General features: G+C 43.3%; 1 protein-coding gene across 4 annotated transcripts in view; it reads left to right on the forward strand.

The window, feature by feature from the left end:
* The window catches only part of LOC140426258 (dual specificity testis-specific protein kinase 2-like), a 165,330-nt gene that overhangs the window by 86,600 nt on the left and 60,188 nt on the right, over positions 1-18,542 (forward strand). For all 4 annotated transcript variants that reach the window (XM_072510785.1, XM_072510783.1, XM_072510786.1 and 1 more), the window contains one exon: positions 7,836-7,982. In XM_072510785.1, the coding sequence (XP_072366886.1) occupies positions 7,836-7,982 (147 nt within the window). The remainder of the gene's footprint in view (positions 1-7,835; positions 7,983-18,542) is intronic.

The raw sequence follows: 18,542 nt of genomic DNA on the forward strand, positions 1-18,542 counted from the left end.
CTATAAACTCCTCCTCAAGGCTGCCTTGACCGACCTGGTTAAACCAATCGACATGTAGATTAAAATCCCCCATGATAACTGCTGTACCATTTCTACATGCATCTGTTATTTCTTTGTTTATTGCCTGCCCCACCATAATGTTACTATTTGGTGGCCTATAGATTACTCCTATCAGTGACTTTTTCGCCTTACTATTCCTGATTTCCACCCAAATGGATTCAACCTTATCCTCCATAGTACCGATACACTTTGTTTCAGGTGGGAGGGGGTTCAAATAACATCATTAAAAAAAATCAGTGAAGCATATTTTGTTAAAATAAAGTAATTCCTACATTATAGCAGGGAATTTCAAAAGTGCTTTATTGGCTATAGAGCTTTGTGGGATATTACAACTTTGTTCATTCTTCATAAGCATTAACAGCCAAGACGTTATTCATCCTTGAACGCATTCAGTTAGCAGTAAATCAGAGATTACACTCTTTTCTATGAACAGAAAAGTAACACCATGTAAACCACATTGACCCTGATTTTGGTGATTAAAGTAACAGGTCAGCCGTGCTCATTGTAATTAAAGAGTAAATAGGACAGCAATTTCTGCAAAACATAAATGTGTGGTTAAAAACAAAAATCAGAAAATTGCTGTTCACATTTCCCTGCTCTTTCAGAAGCTGCACTAATACTGGTATCTCACTGAGCAACTCTGCATTCAAACAGATGGAAGGGCATGAAATTGTGGCAATTATATGGAGAGAATCTCTGAACAAACATGCCAGAAAAGGGCAGGGTTCAAATCTTTTCTGTTGATGAATTGCCTCTTTGGTACCAAGCTAACGTTTACGTGTGTGGAGTCTTATTCCTTTGGATTTTGATAATTGTTGGAGATTTTTAGAAAATAAATTTCAATAATTTTCAAATAGTTTTTTCTTTGACTTTTCTATCTCTCTGAATCCTATTTTACTAACATTATTTTGCTTTTGTACAATACACATGCAAGATGATGCGTTTTGAAAGAAAGGACAGGGAGAGGCAATGTAGATTTAATGGTACATTTCTGAAGGGTATGCAGGATAGAGGGACTTAGTAAAAACACCCATGTCGAAGTCATTAATAGATAAAGAAAAGTGACCCCTGGGGAATCCTGTTGTATATACCATCCTCCAGTCCGAAAAATAACTCCACTATTTAAAAAGAGGTCAAGAGAGAATGACGTCGGTAGTGGGAAAAATTATAGAACTCATTATCAAAGATTCTATAGTAGACCACTTGGGAAAACAGTGGCAGGATCGGACAGAGTTAGTATGGATTTATGAAAGGAAATCCTGCTTGACAAATTTACTGGAATCCTTCAACGATATAACTAGTAGAGTTGATGAGAGGGAGCCGGTGGATGTGGTTATTTGGACTTTCAGAAAGCTTTCAACAAAGTCCCACATAAGAGATTAGCATGCAAAATTAAAACGTGTGGGATTAGGGATAGTGTATTCAGATGGATTGAAAACTAGTTGGCAGCCAATAAACAGAGAGTAGGAATAAATGGGTCTTTTTCCAAATGGCAGGCAGTGACTAGTTGGGTACCGTAGGGAGTGGTCCTGGGACCCCAGCTGTTCACTATAAAAAAAATATATTAATTAATTATTTAGATGAAGGAACTAAATGTAATATCTTCAAATTTGCAGATGAGACAAAGCTGGGTAGGCGGGTGAGCTGTGAGGAGGATGCAGAAATCCTTCAGTGTGATTTGGATCAGTGGAATGAGTCGACAAATGAATGTCAGATGCAGTATAATCTGGATAAATCTGAGGTTATCCTCTTTTGTAGCAAAAACGGGAAGGCAGACTATTATCTGAATGGGCATAAATTAGGAGAGGGGAATGTGCAATGAGACCTGGGTGTCCTTGTATACCAGTCACTGAAGGTAAGCATGCAGGTGCAGTGGCAGTAAAGAAGGCAAATGGTATGTTGGCCTTGGTGAGGCCACACGGGGAATATTGTGTGCAGTTTTGGTCTCCTTATCAGAGGAAGATGTTCTTACCTTGGAGGGAGTGCAAAGAAGGTTTACCAGACTGATTCCTGGGATGGCAGGAATGACCTAGGAGGAAAGATTGAGTCGGTAGGATTATATTCGCCATGATCATAATGAATGGCAGAGTAGGATCGAAAGGCTGAATGGCCCCTGTTTCCTATTTTCTATGTTGGTAACAGGTCTGAAGAACTGAATGGCCTGTTCCTGTTCTTATATTTCTAACTTAAGTATCTGCTAACTGTTATGGGGTTATCCTGATCTTGATTTTCCGGAGGACACGTAGCACAGCCACTGTGCAGTGAAATTATAGATGATGGACTCTGCTATGAAGTAAATAGGATTCACCCTCAAATGATCCCAATATATTCAGACTGTGTTGCCAAAAGCAAAGAATGAGCTTTCTCTGCACCTACCCGAGGATATGGAGCAAAGACAGATAATGGAGTGAGGTACGCATCAGTCATGATCTAATTCAATGGTAGAACAGACTCTAGGCCACTTCCTGAACTTATTTACCTTATTGGGTTGCAGAACTGAGCAAACATAGATGTAGTAGAAAAAAAATTATGTTCTGTAAATTTCGGTTTATGTTCTCTGATAACTCGTACACTAATCCAGATTGTTTTAGAAGACTCTTAGCTGGTCTAGGATATCCTGGACAATACCAAACAATGACGAGAATCCAATTCCAGATGAATAAATCTGGAAAGGTTCGGAGCTGATGAAAGCTTTTTGAATTAAGAAGTGGGCAGAGGGTTTATATGTAATTGAGAACCATAACACTTAGTGGGGAAAAAGCTTTAAGAATATCAATATATTCATATTGGCCTGTGACAAGGTGCCGCATAGGAGACTGTTAAATAAGTTAAAAGCCCATGGTGTTAAAGGTAAGATCCTGGCATGGATAGAGGATTGGCTGACTGGCAGAAGGCAGGGAGTGGGATAAAGGGGTCTTTTTCAGGATGACAGCCGGTGACTAGTGGTGTGCCTCAGGGGTCTGTGCTGGCACCACAACTTTTCACAATATACGTTAATGATCTGGAAGAAGGTACTGAAGGCACTGTTGCTAAGTTTGCAGATGATACAAAGATCTGTAGAGGGACAGGTAGTATTGAGGAAGCAAGGGGGCTGCAGAAGGACTTGGACAAGCTAGGAGAGTAGGCAATGAAGTGGCAAAATGAAATACAATGTGGAAAAGTGTGAGGTTATGCACTTTAGAAGGAGGAATTTAGGCATAGACTATTTTCTAAATGGGGAAATGCTTAGGAAATCAGAAGCACAAAGGGACCTGGGAGTCCTTGTTCACGATTCTCTTAAGGTTAGAACATAGAACAGTACAGCACAGAACAGGCCCTTCGGCCCTCGATGTTGTGCCAAGCATTGTCCGAAACCAAGATCAAGCTATCCCACTCCCTGTCATTCTGGTGTGCTCCATGTGCCTATCCAATAACCGCTTGAAAGTTCCTAAAGTGTCCGACTCCACTATCACAGCAGGCAGTCCATTCCACACCCTAACCACTCTCTGAGTAAAGAACCTACCTCGGCCATCCCTCCTATATCTCCCACCCTGAACCTTATAGTTATGCCCCCTACATCCACCCGAGGAAATATTCTTTGAACGTCCACTCTATCTCTCCCCCTCATCATCTTATAAACCTTTATTAAGTCACCTCTCATCCTCCTCCGCTCCAAAGAGAACAGCCCTAGCTCCCTCAACCTTTCCTCATAAGACCTATCCTGCAAACCAGGCAGCATCCTGGTAAATCTCCTTTGCACCCTTTCCAATGCTTCAACATCCTTCCTATAGTGAGGTGACCAGAACTGCACACAATACTCCAAATGTGGTCTCACCAGGGTCAAGTACAGTTGCAGCATAACCCCGTGGCTCTTAAACTCAAGCCCCCTGTTAATAAACGCTAACACACTACGCCTTCTTCACGGCTCTATCCACTTGAGTGGCTACCTTCAGAGATCTGTGGACATAAACCCCAAGATCTCTCTGTTCCTTCACATTCCTCAGAACCCTGCCGTTGACCCTGTAACCCGCATTCAAATTTGTCCTACCAAAATGAATCACCTCGCACTTATCAGGGTTAAACCCCATCTGCCATTTTTCGGCCCAGCTCTGCATCCTATCAATGTCTCTTTGCATCCTACAACAGCCCTCCACCTCATCCACTACTCCACCAATCTTGGTGTCATCAGCAGATTTACTGACCTACCCTTCAGCCCCTTCCTCAAAGTCATTGTTAAAAATCACAAATGGCAGAGGACCCAGTGATCCCTGTGGTACACCGCTGGTAACTGGTCTCCAGTCTGAAAATTTTCCATCCACCACCACCCTCTGTCTTCTATGTGATAGCCAGTTACTTCTCCAATTGGCCAAATTTCCCTCTATCCCACACCTCCTTACTTTCTTCATAAGCCGACCATAATGTGCAGGTTCAGTCGGCAGTTAAGAAGGCAAATGCAATGTTAGCATTCATGTCAAGAGGGCTAGAATACAAGTCCAGGGATGTACTTCTGAGACTGTATAAGGCTCTGGTCATACCCCATTTGGAGTATTGTGAGTAGTTTTGGGCCCCGTATCTAAGGAAGGATCATAGATCATAGAATTTGTAGTGCAGAAGGAGGCCATTCAGCCCATCGAGTCTGCACCGGCTCTTGGAAAGAGCACCCATCCCAAGCCAACACCTCCACCCTATTCCCATAACCCAGTAACCCCACCCAACACTATGGGCAATTTTGGAAATTAAGGGCAATTTAGCATGGCCAATCCACCTAACCTGCACATCTTTGGACTGTGGGAGGAAACCGGAGCATCCGGAGGAAACCCACGCGCACACTGGGAGAACGTGCAGACTCCGCACAGACAGTGACCCAAGCCGACAATTGAACCTGAGACCTTGGAGCTGTGAAGCAATTGTGCTGAACACTATGCTAACGTGCTGCCCTTGGAAAGTGTCCAGAGGAGGTTTACAAGAATGATCCCTGGAATGGGGAACGTTTGAGGACTCCGGGTCTGTACTCGTTGGAGTTTAGAAGGATGAGCGGGAATCCTATTGAAACTTACAAGATACTGCGAAGCCTGGATCGAATGAACGTGGAGAGGATGTTTCCACTTGTAGGAAAACCAGAGGACACCATCTTAGACTAAAGGGACGATCCTTTAAAACAGAGGTGAGGAGGCATTTCTTCAGCCAGAGGATGGTGAATCTGTGGAACTCTGCCGCAGAAGGCTGTGGAGGCCAATTCACTGAGTGTCTTTAAGACAGAGATAGATAGGTTCTTGATTAATAAGGGGATCAGGGGTTGTGGGGAGAAGGCAGGAGAATGGGGATGAGAAAAATATCAGCCATGATTGAATGGCAGAGCAGACTCGATAGACCGAGTGGCCTAATTCTGCTCCTATGTCTTATATGTTCTTGATGTGGAGATGCCGCGTTGGACTGGGGTGAGCACAGTACGAAGTCTTGCAACACCAGGTTAAAGTCCAACAGCTTTGTTTCGATGTCACTAGCTTTCAGAGCGCTGCTCCTTCCTCAGGTGAATGAAGAGGTATGTTCCAGAAACACATATATAGACAAAGTCAAAGATGCCAAACAATGCTAGGAATGCGACCATTAGCAGGTGATTAAATCTTTACAGATCCAGAGATGGGGTAACCCCAGGTTAAAGAGGTGTGAATTGTATCAAGCCAGGACAGTTGGTAGGATTTTGCAGGCCAGATGGTGGGGGATGAATGTAATGCGACATGAATCCCAGGTCCCGGTTGAGGCCGCACTCATGTGTGCGGAACTTGGCTATAAGTTTCTGCTCGGCGATTCAACGCTGTCGCGCGTCCTGAAGGCCGCCTTGGAGAACGCTTACCCGGAGATCAGAGGCTGAATGCCCTTGACTGCTGAAGTGTTCCCCGACTGGAAGGGAACATTCCTGCCTGGTGATTGTTGCGCGATGGCCATTCATTCGTTGTCGCAGCGTCTGCATGGTCTCGCCAATGTACCACGCTTCGGGACATCCTTTCCTGCAGCGTATGAGGTAGACAACATTGGCCGAGTCGCACGAGTATGTACCGCGTACCTGGTGGGTGGTGTTCTCACGTGTAATAGTGGTATCCATGTCGATGATCTGGCACGTCTTGCAGAGATTGCCATGGCAGGGTTGTGTGGTGCCGTGGTCACTGTTCTGAAGACTGGGTAATTTGCTGCAAACAATGGTTCGTTTGAGGTTGCGCGGTTGTTTGAAGGCAAGTAGTGGGGGTGTGGGGATGACCTTGGCAAGATGTTCATCGTCATCAATGACGTGTTGAAGGCTGTGAAGAAGATGACGTAGTTTGTCCGCTCCGGGGAAGTACTGGACGACGAAGGGTATTCTGTCGGTTGTGTCCCATGTTTGTCTTCTGAGGAGGTCAGTGTGGTTTTTCGCTGTGGCGCGTTGGAACTGTCGCTCGATGAGTCGAGTGCCATATCCCGTTCGTACGAGGGCATCTTTCAACGTCTGTAGATGTCTGTTACGCTCCTCCTCGTCTGAGCAGATCCTGTGTATACGGAGCGCTTGTCCATAGGGGATGGCTTCTTTAATGTGTTTCGGGTGGAAGCTGGAGAAGTGGAGCATCATGAGGTTATCCGTGGGTTTGCGGTAAAGCGAAGTGCTGAGGTGACCGTCCTTGATGGAGACGAGTGTGTCCAAGAATGCAACTGATTTTGGAGAGTAGTCCATGGTGAGTCTGATGGTCGGATGGAACTTATTAATGTCATCGTGTAGTCATTTCAGTGATTCTTCGCCGTGGGTCCAAAGGAAAAAAATGTCATTGATGTATCTGGTGTATAACGTCGGTTGAAGGTCCTGTGCGGTGAGTAGGTCCTGTTCAAACTTGTGCATGAAGATGTTGGCGTATTGGGGTGCGAATTTGGTCCCCATGGCTGTTCCGTGCGTCTGGATGAAGAACTTGTTGTCGAAGGTGAAGACGTTGTGATCCAGAATGAAGCGGATGAGTTGCAGAATTGCGTCTGGAGATTGGCAGTTGTCGGTGTTGAGTACTGAGGCTGTTGCAGCAATGCCGTCGTCATGGGGGATGCTGGTGTAGAGTGCCGAGACGTCCATTGTGACTAGGAATGTTCCTGGTTCAACTGGTCCATGGGTGCGGAGTTTCTGTAGGAAGTCCGTCGTGTCGCGACAGAAGCTGGGTTATATCCTCGTTATATGTTCTTGACTTTAAAGTCATTTATAAAACCAAAGTAAATCTACCCAATAACATATGTGACTGGTATATGACAAGATTTCACTTGGCGTGTACAACAATATTTTCCTTTTATTTCTACCATTTTATTTCTGTACTGCACCCTCTTTTTGCCTCACTCGCCATATTCCTAGGTGAAGAATTTTTTTTAAAAACACCGAGCTTTTCCGCATAAATTCATATGAACCATTCAACGACAGGATATGGTTTTCGCCTGCAAGGCAAGTTCGTGATCTCAGCCATAAAGGTTTTGGGATGCACCTCGATTGTTGGGCATGCCTGGAAGTTGCACAGAACTAACTTACTTGTCCCATGACACTCTAATACAGCTTTAAATTACTGGTCAAAATTATGGGTTTGCAGTAGCTCTGGCAGTAGTGTGCTTGAGTTATATCTAGATAAACGAGATGAGAAGATTTCTTTTAGTGGTCAAACCTGGTTTTCTGTTTGGTTAATAGTGGCCGGTGTAATAGTATTTTAAACTGGAAAATAAGATCTTTTATTGCTGGGAAGTGAGCCCAGCATGAGACCACTTCAAATGGTGATTTCTTCTCCTATGTGCTTTCTTTACAGTACATTAATAGAGGGAACCTCGAACAGTTATTGGACAGCAGCGATCATCTGTCCTGGCATGTCCGGGTCAAAATAGCATACGATCTTGCCTGTGGACTCAGCTACCTACACTCAAAGGGTGTCTTTCATCGGGACTTAACTTCTAAGGCCAGTATATGGAATGAGAAATCAAAAATGAATGTTATTTATTTTTAAGGTGTTATTTCAATCTTCAGTCACTTGGGGGGGAAAAAAGACAAGTAATGCATGTTCAGTCTATTTCAAAATAATTTCCAAACACGGATAAAGTTTTGCTTGATTTATGAGAATATGTGCCTGAAGTTGTAGATCGGTAGTACTGCATAAGATGGTATACTCCAAAGTTATTTTAAAACTCTTGGCATTATTTCAAAGCTGCATGCAAGGCTTAATTTTTCTGTAGCTTAAAAAGTACTTTTTCTGCTTCTCTTATTGCCTTGCTGGAAGAATTGGGAGAAGCCTCTAGTTTCTCTTTCAGAGTCGCTCAGATGTGCCATTACAGCTTCATGAATGTATTACTTTTCATGTGGGTCTAGTTTTGCTTTTTCGTTTTCAGATTTTTCCAGAGAATTAAGATGTTTTACCGATGAGCTTTCACAATGAATATTAATAGAAATGTTGTTTTCTTGAGGCCATGCATAAAATAAAGCATGGACAACATTATTGTGGTTTATTTTGCGGCAGTGCTATATGTATTTCTCTGTTCAGCTATTGACAACCACAAAGTTGTGGCAGTCATTTCAAAGAAACATATAAAGTAAAATGCAGTAAGAATTTACTTAGTGGATAACCCCACTTGAGTTTTTTTTTACAATCGTTCTACTTGCTGACAATCCTGTAATCTGCAATATATTGCCTGCACCAATTCATGTGCACACCTCAGCTGAAACAAAGTTACCATCCAGTCAAGAACTTTTGAATACTAACTAAATAGACTTATCAGTGATAGGCAGCATGGTTTTGTGCAGGGAAGGTCATGTCTTATAAACCTAATAGAATTCTTTGAGGAAGTGACAAGGTTAATTGATGAGGGAAGGGCTGTAGATGTCATATACATGGACTTCAGTAAGGCCTTTGATAAAGTTTCCCATGGCAGGTTGATGGAAAAAGTGACGTCGTATGGGGTTCAGGGTGTACTAGCTAGATAGATAAAGAACTGGCTGGGCAACAGGAGACAGAGAGTAGTGGTGGAAGGGAGTGTCTCAAAATGGGGAAAGGTGACTAGTGGTGTTCCACAGGGATCCGTGCTCTATTGTTTGTGATATACATAAATGATCTGGACGAAGGTATAGGTGGTCTGATTAGCAAGTTTGCAGATGATACTAAGATTGGTGGAGTTGCAGATAGCGAGGAGGACTGTCGGAGAATACAGCAAAATATAGATAGATTGGAGAGTTGGGCAGAGAAATGGCAGATGGAGTTCAATCCAGGCAAATGCGAGGTGATGCATTTTGGAAGATCTAATTCAAGAGCGGACTATACGGTCGGTCAATGGAAGAGTCCTGGGGAAAATTGATGTACAGAGAGATCTGGGAGTTCAGGTCCATTGTACCCTGAAGGTGACAACGCAGGTCGATAGTGTGGTCAAGAAAGCATACAGCATGCTTGCCTTCATCGGACGGGGTATTGAGTACAAGAGTCGGCAGGTCACGTTACAGTTGTATAGGACTTTGGTTAGGCCACATTTGGAATACTGCGTGCAATTCTGGTCGCCACATTACCAGAAGAATGTGGATGCTTTAGAGAGGGTGCAGAGGAGGTTCACCAGGATGTTGCCTGGTATGGAGGGTGCTAGCTATGAAGAAAGGTTGAGTCGATTAGGATTGTTTTCGTTGAAAAGACGGAGGCTGAGGGGGGACCTGATTGAGGTCTACAAAATTATGAGAGGTATGGACAGGGTGGATAGCAACAAGCTCTTTCCAAGAGTGGAGGTGTCAATTACAAGGGGTCTCGATTTCAAGGTGAGAGGGGGAAAGTTTAAGGGAGATGTGCGTGGGAAGTTTTTTATGCAGAGGGTGGTGGGTGCCTGGAACGCTTTGCCAGCGGAGGTGGTAGAGGCGGGCACGATAGCATCATTTAAGATGCATCTAGACAGATATATGAACGGGCGGGGAACAGAAGGAAGTAGACCCTTGGAAATAGGCGACAGGTTTAGATAAAGGATCTGGATCGGCACAGGCTGGGAGGGCCGAAGGGCCTGTTCCTGTGCTGTAATTTTCTTTGTTCTTTTTAAAAAATATATGTTTATTCAAATTTTTCCAACAAAATTTTTATAACAAACAAACCCCCCATAACAAAAAGAAGAAAGAACACAAACATCACAATCTTGTTCTTTGTTCTTAACATGTGATAGTTTATTCATCGTGTAAGGTCCTCTCCTGTTAGTTTCCTGTTTACTCCCTGATTGCAACTCTCGAATACTGAACTACTCTGGCGCTGGGATGCCCAGTATAGAAATTCTGTCACTTTCTGAAACATGTTGTTGATGGTGTTCGATACCAATCAGTTTTTGGGTTAAGAGAAAATAGATTTTTTTTAAAAACTCACCAAAATTGCTTCCAATACATAGATGTCAAATTTGTGGGGAAAGTGTCTTGCACCAGACACTACTTGATTTTCCCCAAACCTCTGCTGTGTAGGTTGGGTAACCCGATGCGAACTGTAGAAGGATGGCCTCTATCTTTGCCCTATCTTCGAGCAATTTTCACCCAGAAGCATCTGTAGGGAGTTGATTTGAAAATGGGTGTTATAGGAGTATCATTTCCAAGTTAATCTGCATTAATGTCAAATGCTTACTTGTGCTCCCCTGACCTTTTATACAACTACTGTGAAAGATGCCTTCTTCTGGGTAAAATAGTCAGATTTCCAGGAACAGATTTGGTTGAACCATGGAGCAATGTTTGGATGAAAGAGAGTCATGTCCAATAAGGATACCCCATCCATAACTTTCAGAATGTGGACTGCAGTCAATGTAAACCTTTGAAAATTGATTCTTAAAAAATGGTCAAAATGCTGCTGAGAGTCGGGTGACTCAAAATGGAGTCCTGCCTGAACCTGATTCTGGAAAGTTTTTGATGCAAACTGGTTTCTCAGGTGTAAATTGACCCTTAGCTCAGTGGAAGAGATTTAACAGACAATGGCCACCAGACTTATTGGCACTGGTGATGGAATATTAAATACCGTTTTACAGTGAACTAGCGAAAGCTGGTATGTTGATGGATTATCAATCATTCCTCATTGTGAATCAATCACTTTGACTGCAATCTATTATGTGGATGATGGGAGGCACTGAAACTTGCCATCACATGATCTAAACCAACTGAATGAGGGTTGAGACCTTTTTATTCCACAAAGCAACTCAGCAAGACAGTCTGAAACCAACAGGATGAGATGAACATATAAAATCAAAATACTGTGGATGCTGGAAATCTGAAATGAAAATAGAAAATGTTGGATAAACTCAGCAGGTCCGGCAGCATCTGTAGAGATAAACAGTTATCGTTTTGTATCTAAATGATCCTTCCACAGAAAAGTTCTGTAGAAGGATCATTTAGATTTGAAGCATTAACTCTCTCCACAGATGTTGCCAGACCTGCTGAGGATGAGAGGGCCAATTCCTCCAGTCAGAGGAACAGACCCCTGCCTCAAGGCCATCAACCAAGAGTGTGAAGGGGACTTATTTGTTTTTATTTACAAAGTTTAGTCTCTACAGCAGGCATGTTCGCCGCGGGTGTCGGGAGGGTCGTGGAGCCGTCCATTGCGGCGCTCCGGATTGCGCAAATTCGCGTGCAACAGCTGCAGCAGCTGGCTTTTAACAATGCCGGCTGCGAGCGGCCTTCGAAATAATAATTTTAAAAATGTGGTCACACTGCGCATGCGCACCGATGCGCATATTGTTACATTGTCGCGGCCGTCATTTGGAAGACCTTTCGCAGCCGGCATTGTTAAAAGCTGTTGCACGCGAATTTGTGCAATCAGAGATGCAAGGGAAGATTTTCTTTTAAATTCAGTGTAATCTTCCTGCCTGAAGGGAGGTAGAGAGCAGGTCATACACCCCCAAACGTCGACATCGTGTGCTTTGGGCGCGATTGCAATTCCTCCATTTTGTCAGCAGCAAGCAAGTAAAATTTAAAATGGATTGTTTTGTTATAAGGAAGAGAGGGCCAGAGACACTAACAGGCCAGGACCTCACAATTAAACCTTCTGGAGAGAGTGGCTCAGGACAAAGCAGTGGTAATATGAGCTGTTGAGGAGGGTTCACAACCGGGCAAAGCAGTGCTGATGTGAGCTGTTCAGGAGAGTCCACAACAGGACAAAGCAGTGCTGGTGTGAGCTGTTCAAGAGAGTCTACAACAGGACAAAGCAGTGCTGGTGTGAGCTGTTCAAAAGAGTCCACAACAGGACGACGCAATGCTGGTGTGAGCTGTTCAAGAGAGTCCACAACAGGACAAAGCAGTGCTGGTGTGGGCTGTTCAGGGGAGTCCACAACAGGCAAAGCAGTGGTGGAGTGAGCTGAGGAGAGTCCACAACAGGACAAAGCAGTGGTGGTGTGAGCTGTTCAGGAGAACCCACAACAGGACAAAGCAGTGGTGGTGTGAGCTGTTCAGGAGAGTCCACAACAGGACAAAGCAGTGCTGGTATGAGCTGTTCAGGAGAATGCACAGCAGGACAAAGCAGTGGTGGTGTGAGCTGTTCAGGAGGGTTCACAACAGGACAAAGCAGTGACGGTGTGAGCTGTTCAGGAGAGTCCATAACAGGACAAAGCAGTGCTGGTGTGAGCTGTTCAGGAGAGTCCGCAACAGGACAAAGCAGTGCTGGTGTGAGCTGTTCAGGAGAATCCACAACGGGAAAAGCAGTAGTGGTGTGAGCTGTTCAGCAGGGTCTACAACAGGACAAAGCAGTGGTGGTGTGAGCTGTCCAGGAGAGTCCACAACAGGACAAAGCAGTGCTGGTATGAGCTGTTCAGGAGAATCCACAACGGGACAAAGCAGCGGTGGTGTGAGCTGTTCAGGAGGGTCTACAACAGGACAAAGCAGTGGTGGTGTGAGCTGTTCAGGAGAATCCACAATAGGACAAAGCAGTGGTGGTGTGAGCTCCAGGGCCTCTGATGAACAGCCCATTAAGAAGAAGCTGAAATCAGGCACAAAGCAGTATAAAGACGATTTTTTAAGGTATGGATTTATTAATTGTGCCAATGAAAATATGGATGCAAGGCCCTTGTGCGTTAATGCAGGGAAGTGCTGGCAAATGAAAGTTTAAAACCCTCAAAACTTCAAAGGCATTTGAGACTAAGCATGGCGAGTTCGAGGACAAACCTCTCGATGTATTTCAAAAGATGCAATCGTCAGCTGAAGTCATAGACTGTAAGTCCTCAGAAGAAATGTTACATTGAACGACAAAGTACAATTAGCCTCTTACATGGCAGCTTACCGTGTAGCTGAAGAGAAAATGCCCCGCACAATAGCAGAGAGATTAATTCTCCCTGCAGCATTAGATATAGTTCGTATGGTCATGAATGAGAGGTTCGTTGAAAAAGTGAAATGCATCCCACTTAGTGATAACACTGTGGCTCGCGCAAATTTGTGATATTGCTGAGACTTTATAAGCCCAGCTTATTTCTTGTTTAAAATCAGTGCAGGCTGTTATGGGCCAGGGTTTAGAGAACCCCAAAGTGTATCATGGAGTTCACCTGACCCACAACTTTTAATAGATTGTGGTATGGGGAGCACACGGCCCACTCTACAGGGATTGGACAGCAGAAATGGAAAAGTATTTTTTTAAAGCAAAACAATGTTTATTCTATGAACTCAAGTCAGCTTTTTTAAACCATACAGTGAACATCTTAGCAACCATTAATTCAAATACAACCCCCAAAGAATACAACACTAAGTAATACTTCATAACTTCCCAAACAACATCCAGAAGACAGAAGAAACACCTTTCAACAGAAGCACATTGGGTTTACATTCACTACTGAGAACATTTATAATTCTGAATTCACCAAATGATCAAGAGATAGTCTTTTGATGGCAGAGAGAACAGCAGTACACCTGCTTGGTCTGGCTTCAGCTCCAACACTGAAAACAAAACTAAAACACACCCTGCAGCAAACAGACTAAAACAAAAGTAAAAAGCTGACAGACAGCCCAGCTCCACCCACTCTCTGACATCACTGCAGTAGTAAACACCCATTTCATAAAGGTACTCTCACTACAGATATTTATATACACACCCATTTATAAACACCCATTTCTTAAAGGTACTCTCACATGACAAGGCGTCCTCAATACAACTGGGTGAAAATACAGACCTCGCTAGTTTACATTAGGTATGTTTGGCACATTGAATTTGTTGAAGATTTGCTGTGCTACTTGACTTTACCAACCAACACAACTGGCGCAGAAATTTTGAAGCTTTGAATAGTTTCTTGGTTGGAAAGTGCGGGCTCGACTGGGTTCGTTGCAGAGAAATCACAAGTGATGGAGCAGCCAACATGACTGGGGAAAAAACAGCGGAGTTATAGTAAGGATTAAGGAGGCAGCTGGTCAGGACATTATTTGGAATCATTGTTTTATTAACCATGAGGCACTGGCATTGAAAGGAATTCCATCCGATCTTGAAGTGGTGTTGAAAGGAATTGTGAAAGTTGTGAATTTCATTAAACGCAGCACACTTGGACTTTTTGACACTGTGCTCTGATATGTGGGCTGAGCGCACACATTTATTGTTCCACACAGAAGTACATTGGCTGTCAAAGGGTCTGGTGCTACTCCGAGTTTACGAACTGAGGTACGAAATCCACGCTTTCCTCCTTGAGAAATTGTCCTCTCTGGCTGATTCGTTTGCTAATGAAACTTGGATGCTGACAATGTCTTACCTTGGAGACATCTTTTCAATTCCAATTGGACTGAACCTCAAATTGCAAGGGAAGGATGATGCTTGCTTTCGGCATTGTGAAGAAATCGAAGCTTTCCAAAAGACTTTGAAAGTTTGGCAATTACGAGTGCAAAGCCAAAACTACCACATGTTTCCCACACTACTTCGACACATCAAAAAAAACAGCATAAGTAAGGAAACTGTAAATGGACTGGCAAGCCTTATTCAGTTGCATCTGGCTGCGCTGATCAACAATTTTGGTTGCTACTTTCCAAAGGAGAAGTTTATGATTTTGAGAGAGAAGAGGTGGGTGAAACATCCCTTTGATTTTGGCGTGGGTCCCGAAGGTTGGCCGGTTTGTAAAAATGGGTCCTGGAAAAAAAGTTTGAAAAACACTGCTGTACTGAAATTCAACCAAAATGTTGTCTGAAAATCCAGAGACTTTCAACTTTCATATAATCTCGAAAGAACCACGAGAGAATCCATCCAGACCTAGGGCATGTACTTTCTAAAGGACTGTTTATCCACAATCCACTTTAAGCGCTTCCTCTAAAACACAACTTGCTGCAGACAACCAAGAATTGAGGGAAAAGTGCCCACCCTGATGATTCCCTTATTTCCCCTTTAATCTTTTCTCATTATCATTTTGATCCATGGGTTCTTAATGGACATGCATCTTTAAGTCAAGCAGGGGAAATGAGGATTTCAAAAGTTACAAAGGAGAACACTCTGCTAGCTTTGGATATCAAAACCCAGAATTTGTGGCACCCGGGAGAAGGGGTGGGACTCGGTTCTATTGGTTGGCTGGTGGTCATTAATTTGGCAAAAAGGTAGTGTTCTGCACGGTAACAGATGGTGATTGGATCCTGCCTGAGTGGGACGATTTCCAGAGACCTAAGGAAAGTAGAGTTTGAATCCTGGATGCTCAAAGTAAAGGACCTGTTCTCTCTCCCTCGTATTCTCTCTAGAAAAACTGCTGTATTTCTGAAACTGCAGAGACCTGAATGAATCTGCAGTGAAAACCTCGAACTGAAAGCCTAAATTTAAGGAAGATTTGCTATCAGATAACAATCAAACAAAAATTGTATCCCTTTCATTATTTTTTTTTATACCCCTCTTCTCCCATCTGTGTTTGTCTGCCTTGTGTGTGTGCACATATGTATAGAGGGTGGGGCAAGTTAAAGTGGTGGATTAGGAATTTGATAATAGCTAACCAGTTGTATTTGCTGCATATTTCATTATAGTTCTTGTGAGAAATAAAAAGTAATTGAATTTAAATTTACAACCTGGTGACAATAATTATTGGGCAGCCAAGGGCCAAAGACTTCGGATATTTTTCTAAGAATTATTGGTTAATTCAATTGTGTTGCAACTCGGTCAAGGAGGCTAGAATTGAACGTCCCCTAGCATGGGGTATCGTATCAAAAGAGGAAACGCTATCCCACCATCTCCCCTCGTCTGAAACAAATGATTGTCTAAATAAATCCATTTTGATGCCGGTTGATTTTTAATAAGACTTGCTACTTGATAACTCATCCAATACTATCCAGTTAACAAGGTATGACTTTTTAAAATTCCCCTTTCCACCCTTGCTTAGCAGGTAACTGAAAACAGCTAATTTGTTGTTGTACAGGAAGAACATAGGAACAAACTGGAAACCAAGATGTTTATACATATTATACATATGCATTTAATGTATAGGCCTTTCAAGGCCTCCACATTTGTTCATCCAAGGGCCCCTTGTTCTAGAGGAATCCTTTCTCCAAATTTTATATAGACTTCAGATAGCTTTCATGATTCTTATAGCCATCTTTCATTTCATTATATGAGTATAGTAATAAGGCTTTAGGCATGTATTTGCAGCATCCCGAACATTAGTTTCCACAAATAGACAAGAGATTACAAGATTTACTGTGCGTATGTGCAACTCTGCAATCCCGTAGCTCAAATTTGACCATTGGTTTATTGCAGGTTTTCTTGACATGGGTAATCTACACACCTTGTTAATCCTGAGCCCCTGACAATGCCAAATGACTTGGGCCGTTAAATTATTGGAACGTTGTGCGTAAAATGAACTGTTTGGTGTGGGCATCTAATATCCTGAAGCATCATATGGACTGAAAACGTGAACTCTATTTTCTCTCCACAGATGCTGTCAAGCGTACTGAGTTTTCCAGCACTTTCTCTTTCAGATTCTAGCATCAGCAGTATTTAGCTTTTAATATTATAATGCTTACTGTTCAAGTATTGTTTTTGGGATAGCTGAGAGATTACACCAGTACATTCTGCAGATTCAACAGAAGTGGTATTTCACTGAGTTGCAGTGCTTGTTGGAATATTTAGGGTTCAGCATAATGGCAAAATTCTACTCGTACCCAGTACAAGACCTACAGGTGAGGCAATTGGACCATAGGTGTGATCTTCCGCCTGATTTGGCTGGCGACAGGATTTTCTTGTCCTGCTGCTGTCAACAGGGTTTCAAGTTGTTTGCACCCTCTGCTGCTAGGGAACCTGTGCTTGTTGGTGGTGGTGGTGGTGGTGGTGGTGGTGGGGGGGGGGGGGGGGGGGAAGGGAAGAGAGAGAGCGAGGGGGCGAGAGAGAGAGAACGGGTGGGGGGTTTGTCATCGGCGGGCCCGGTAGATCCCGGTAAATTTTGGCCAATGTGTTATTTTACTGTCTTTCAAATAAAAACTGCCCAGCTCAAGGTGGATCAAAAATGAGTTCAATATTATCCCTGTTCTATAAGAACAAAGAAAGGTACAGCACAGGAACAGGCCCTTTGGCCTTCCAAGGCTGTGTCGATCATGATGCCCAAACTTTACAAAATAACCTTCTTCCCGTACCAGCCTCCCCAAACAGGCGCCGGAATGTGGCGACTAGGGGCTTTTCACAGTAACTTCATTTGACGCCTACTTGTGACAATAAGCGATTTTCTTTTTCATTTCACTTGGTCTGTATCCGTCTATTTACTCCCTATTCATATATTATCCAGATGCCTCTTAAATGTTGCTAATGTGCCTGCTTCCACCACATCCTCTGGCAGCGTATTTCAGGCTCCCACCACTCTTCGTGAAAAACTTACCCTGTACATCTCCTTTAAACTTTCCCCCTTTCACCTTGAACCTGTGCCCCTTTGTAATTGACCCTTGGAAAAAGCCTCTGATAATCCACCCAGTCTATGCCTCTCATAATTTTGTAGACCTCTATCAGGTCTTTCCATAGCCTCCATCTTTCCAGTGAAAACAATCCTAGTTTATTCAACCTCTCCTCATAGGCAACATCCTGGTGAGCCTTTTTTGCACTCTCTTCAAAGCTTCTACGTACTTCTGATAATGTGGTGACCAGAACTGCATGCAATACTCCAAATGCAGGCTGATCAATGTTTTATATAGCTGCAACATGATTTCCCAATTCTTGTACTCAGTGCCTTGGCTGATGAATGCAAGCATGCCATATGCCTTCTTAATTACCTTGGTCACTTGTGTTGCTACTTTTAGGGAACTGTGGACCTGCACGCCCAGATCCCCCTCTGTTAATGTTCCTAAGGGTTCTGCCATTTACAGTATAATTCATACCTAGATTTGATCTTCCAAAATGCATCGCCTCTCATTTGTCCGGATTAAACTCCATCTGTCATTTCTGTGCCCAAGTCTTCAATCTATCTATATTCTGTTGTATCCTCTGACGATCTTCACCACTATCAACAACTCTGCCAATCTTCGTGGCATCCGCAAACTTACTAATCAGACTACCCACATTTTGCTCCATATCATTTATATATCCTGCAAACAACAGAGGTCCTAGCACTGATCC

Source organism: Scyliorhinus torazame, chromosome 7 (genome assembly GCF_047496885.1).
Source record: "Scyliorhinus torazame isolate Kashiwa2021f chromosome 7, sScyTor2.1, whole genome shotgun sequence".
NCBI lineage: Eukaryota > Metazoa > Chordata > Chondrichthyes > Carcharhiniformes > Scyliorhinidae > Scyliorhinus > Scyliorhinus torazame.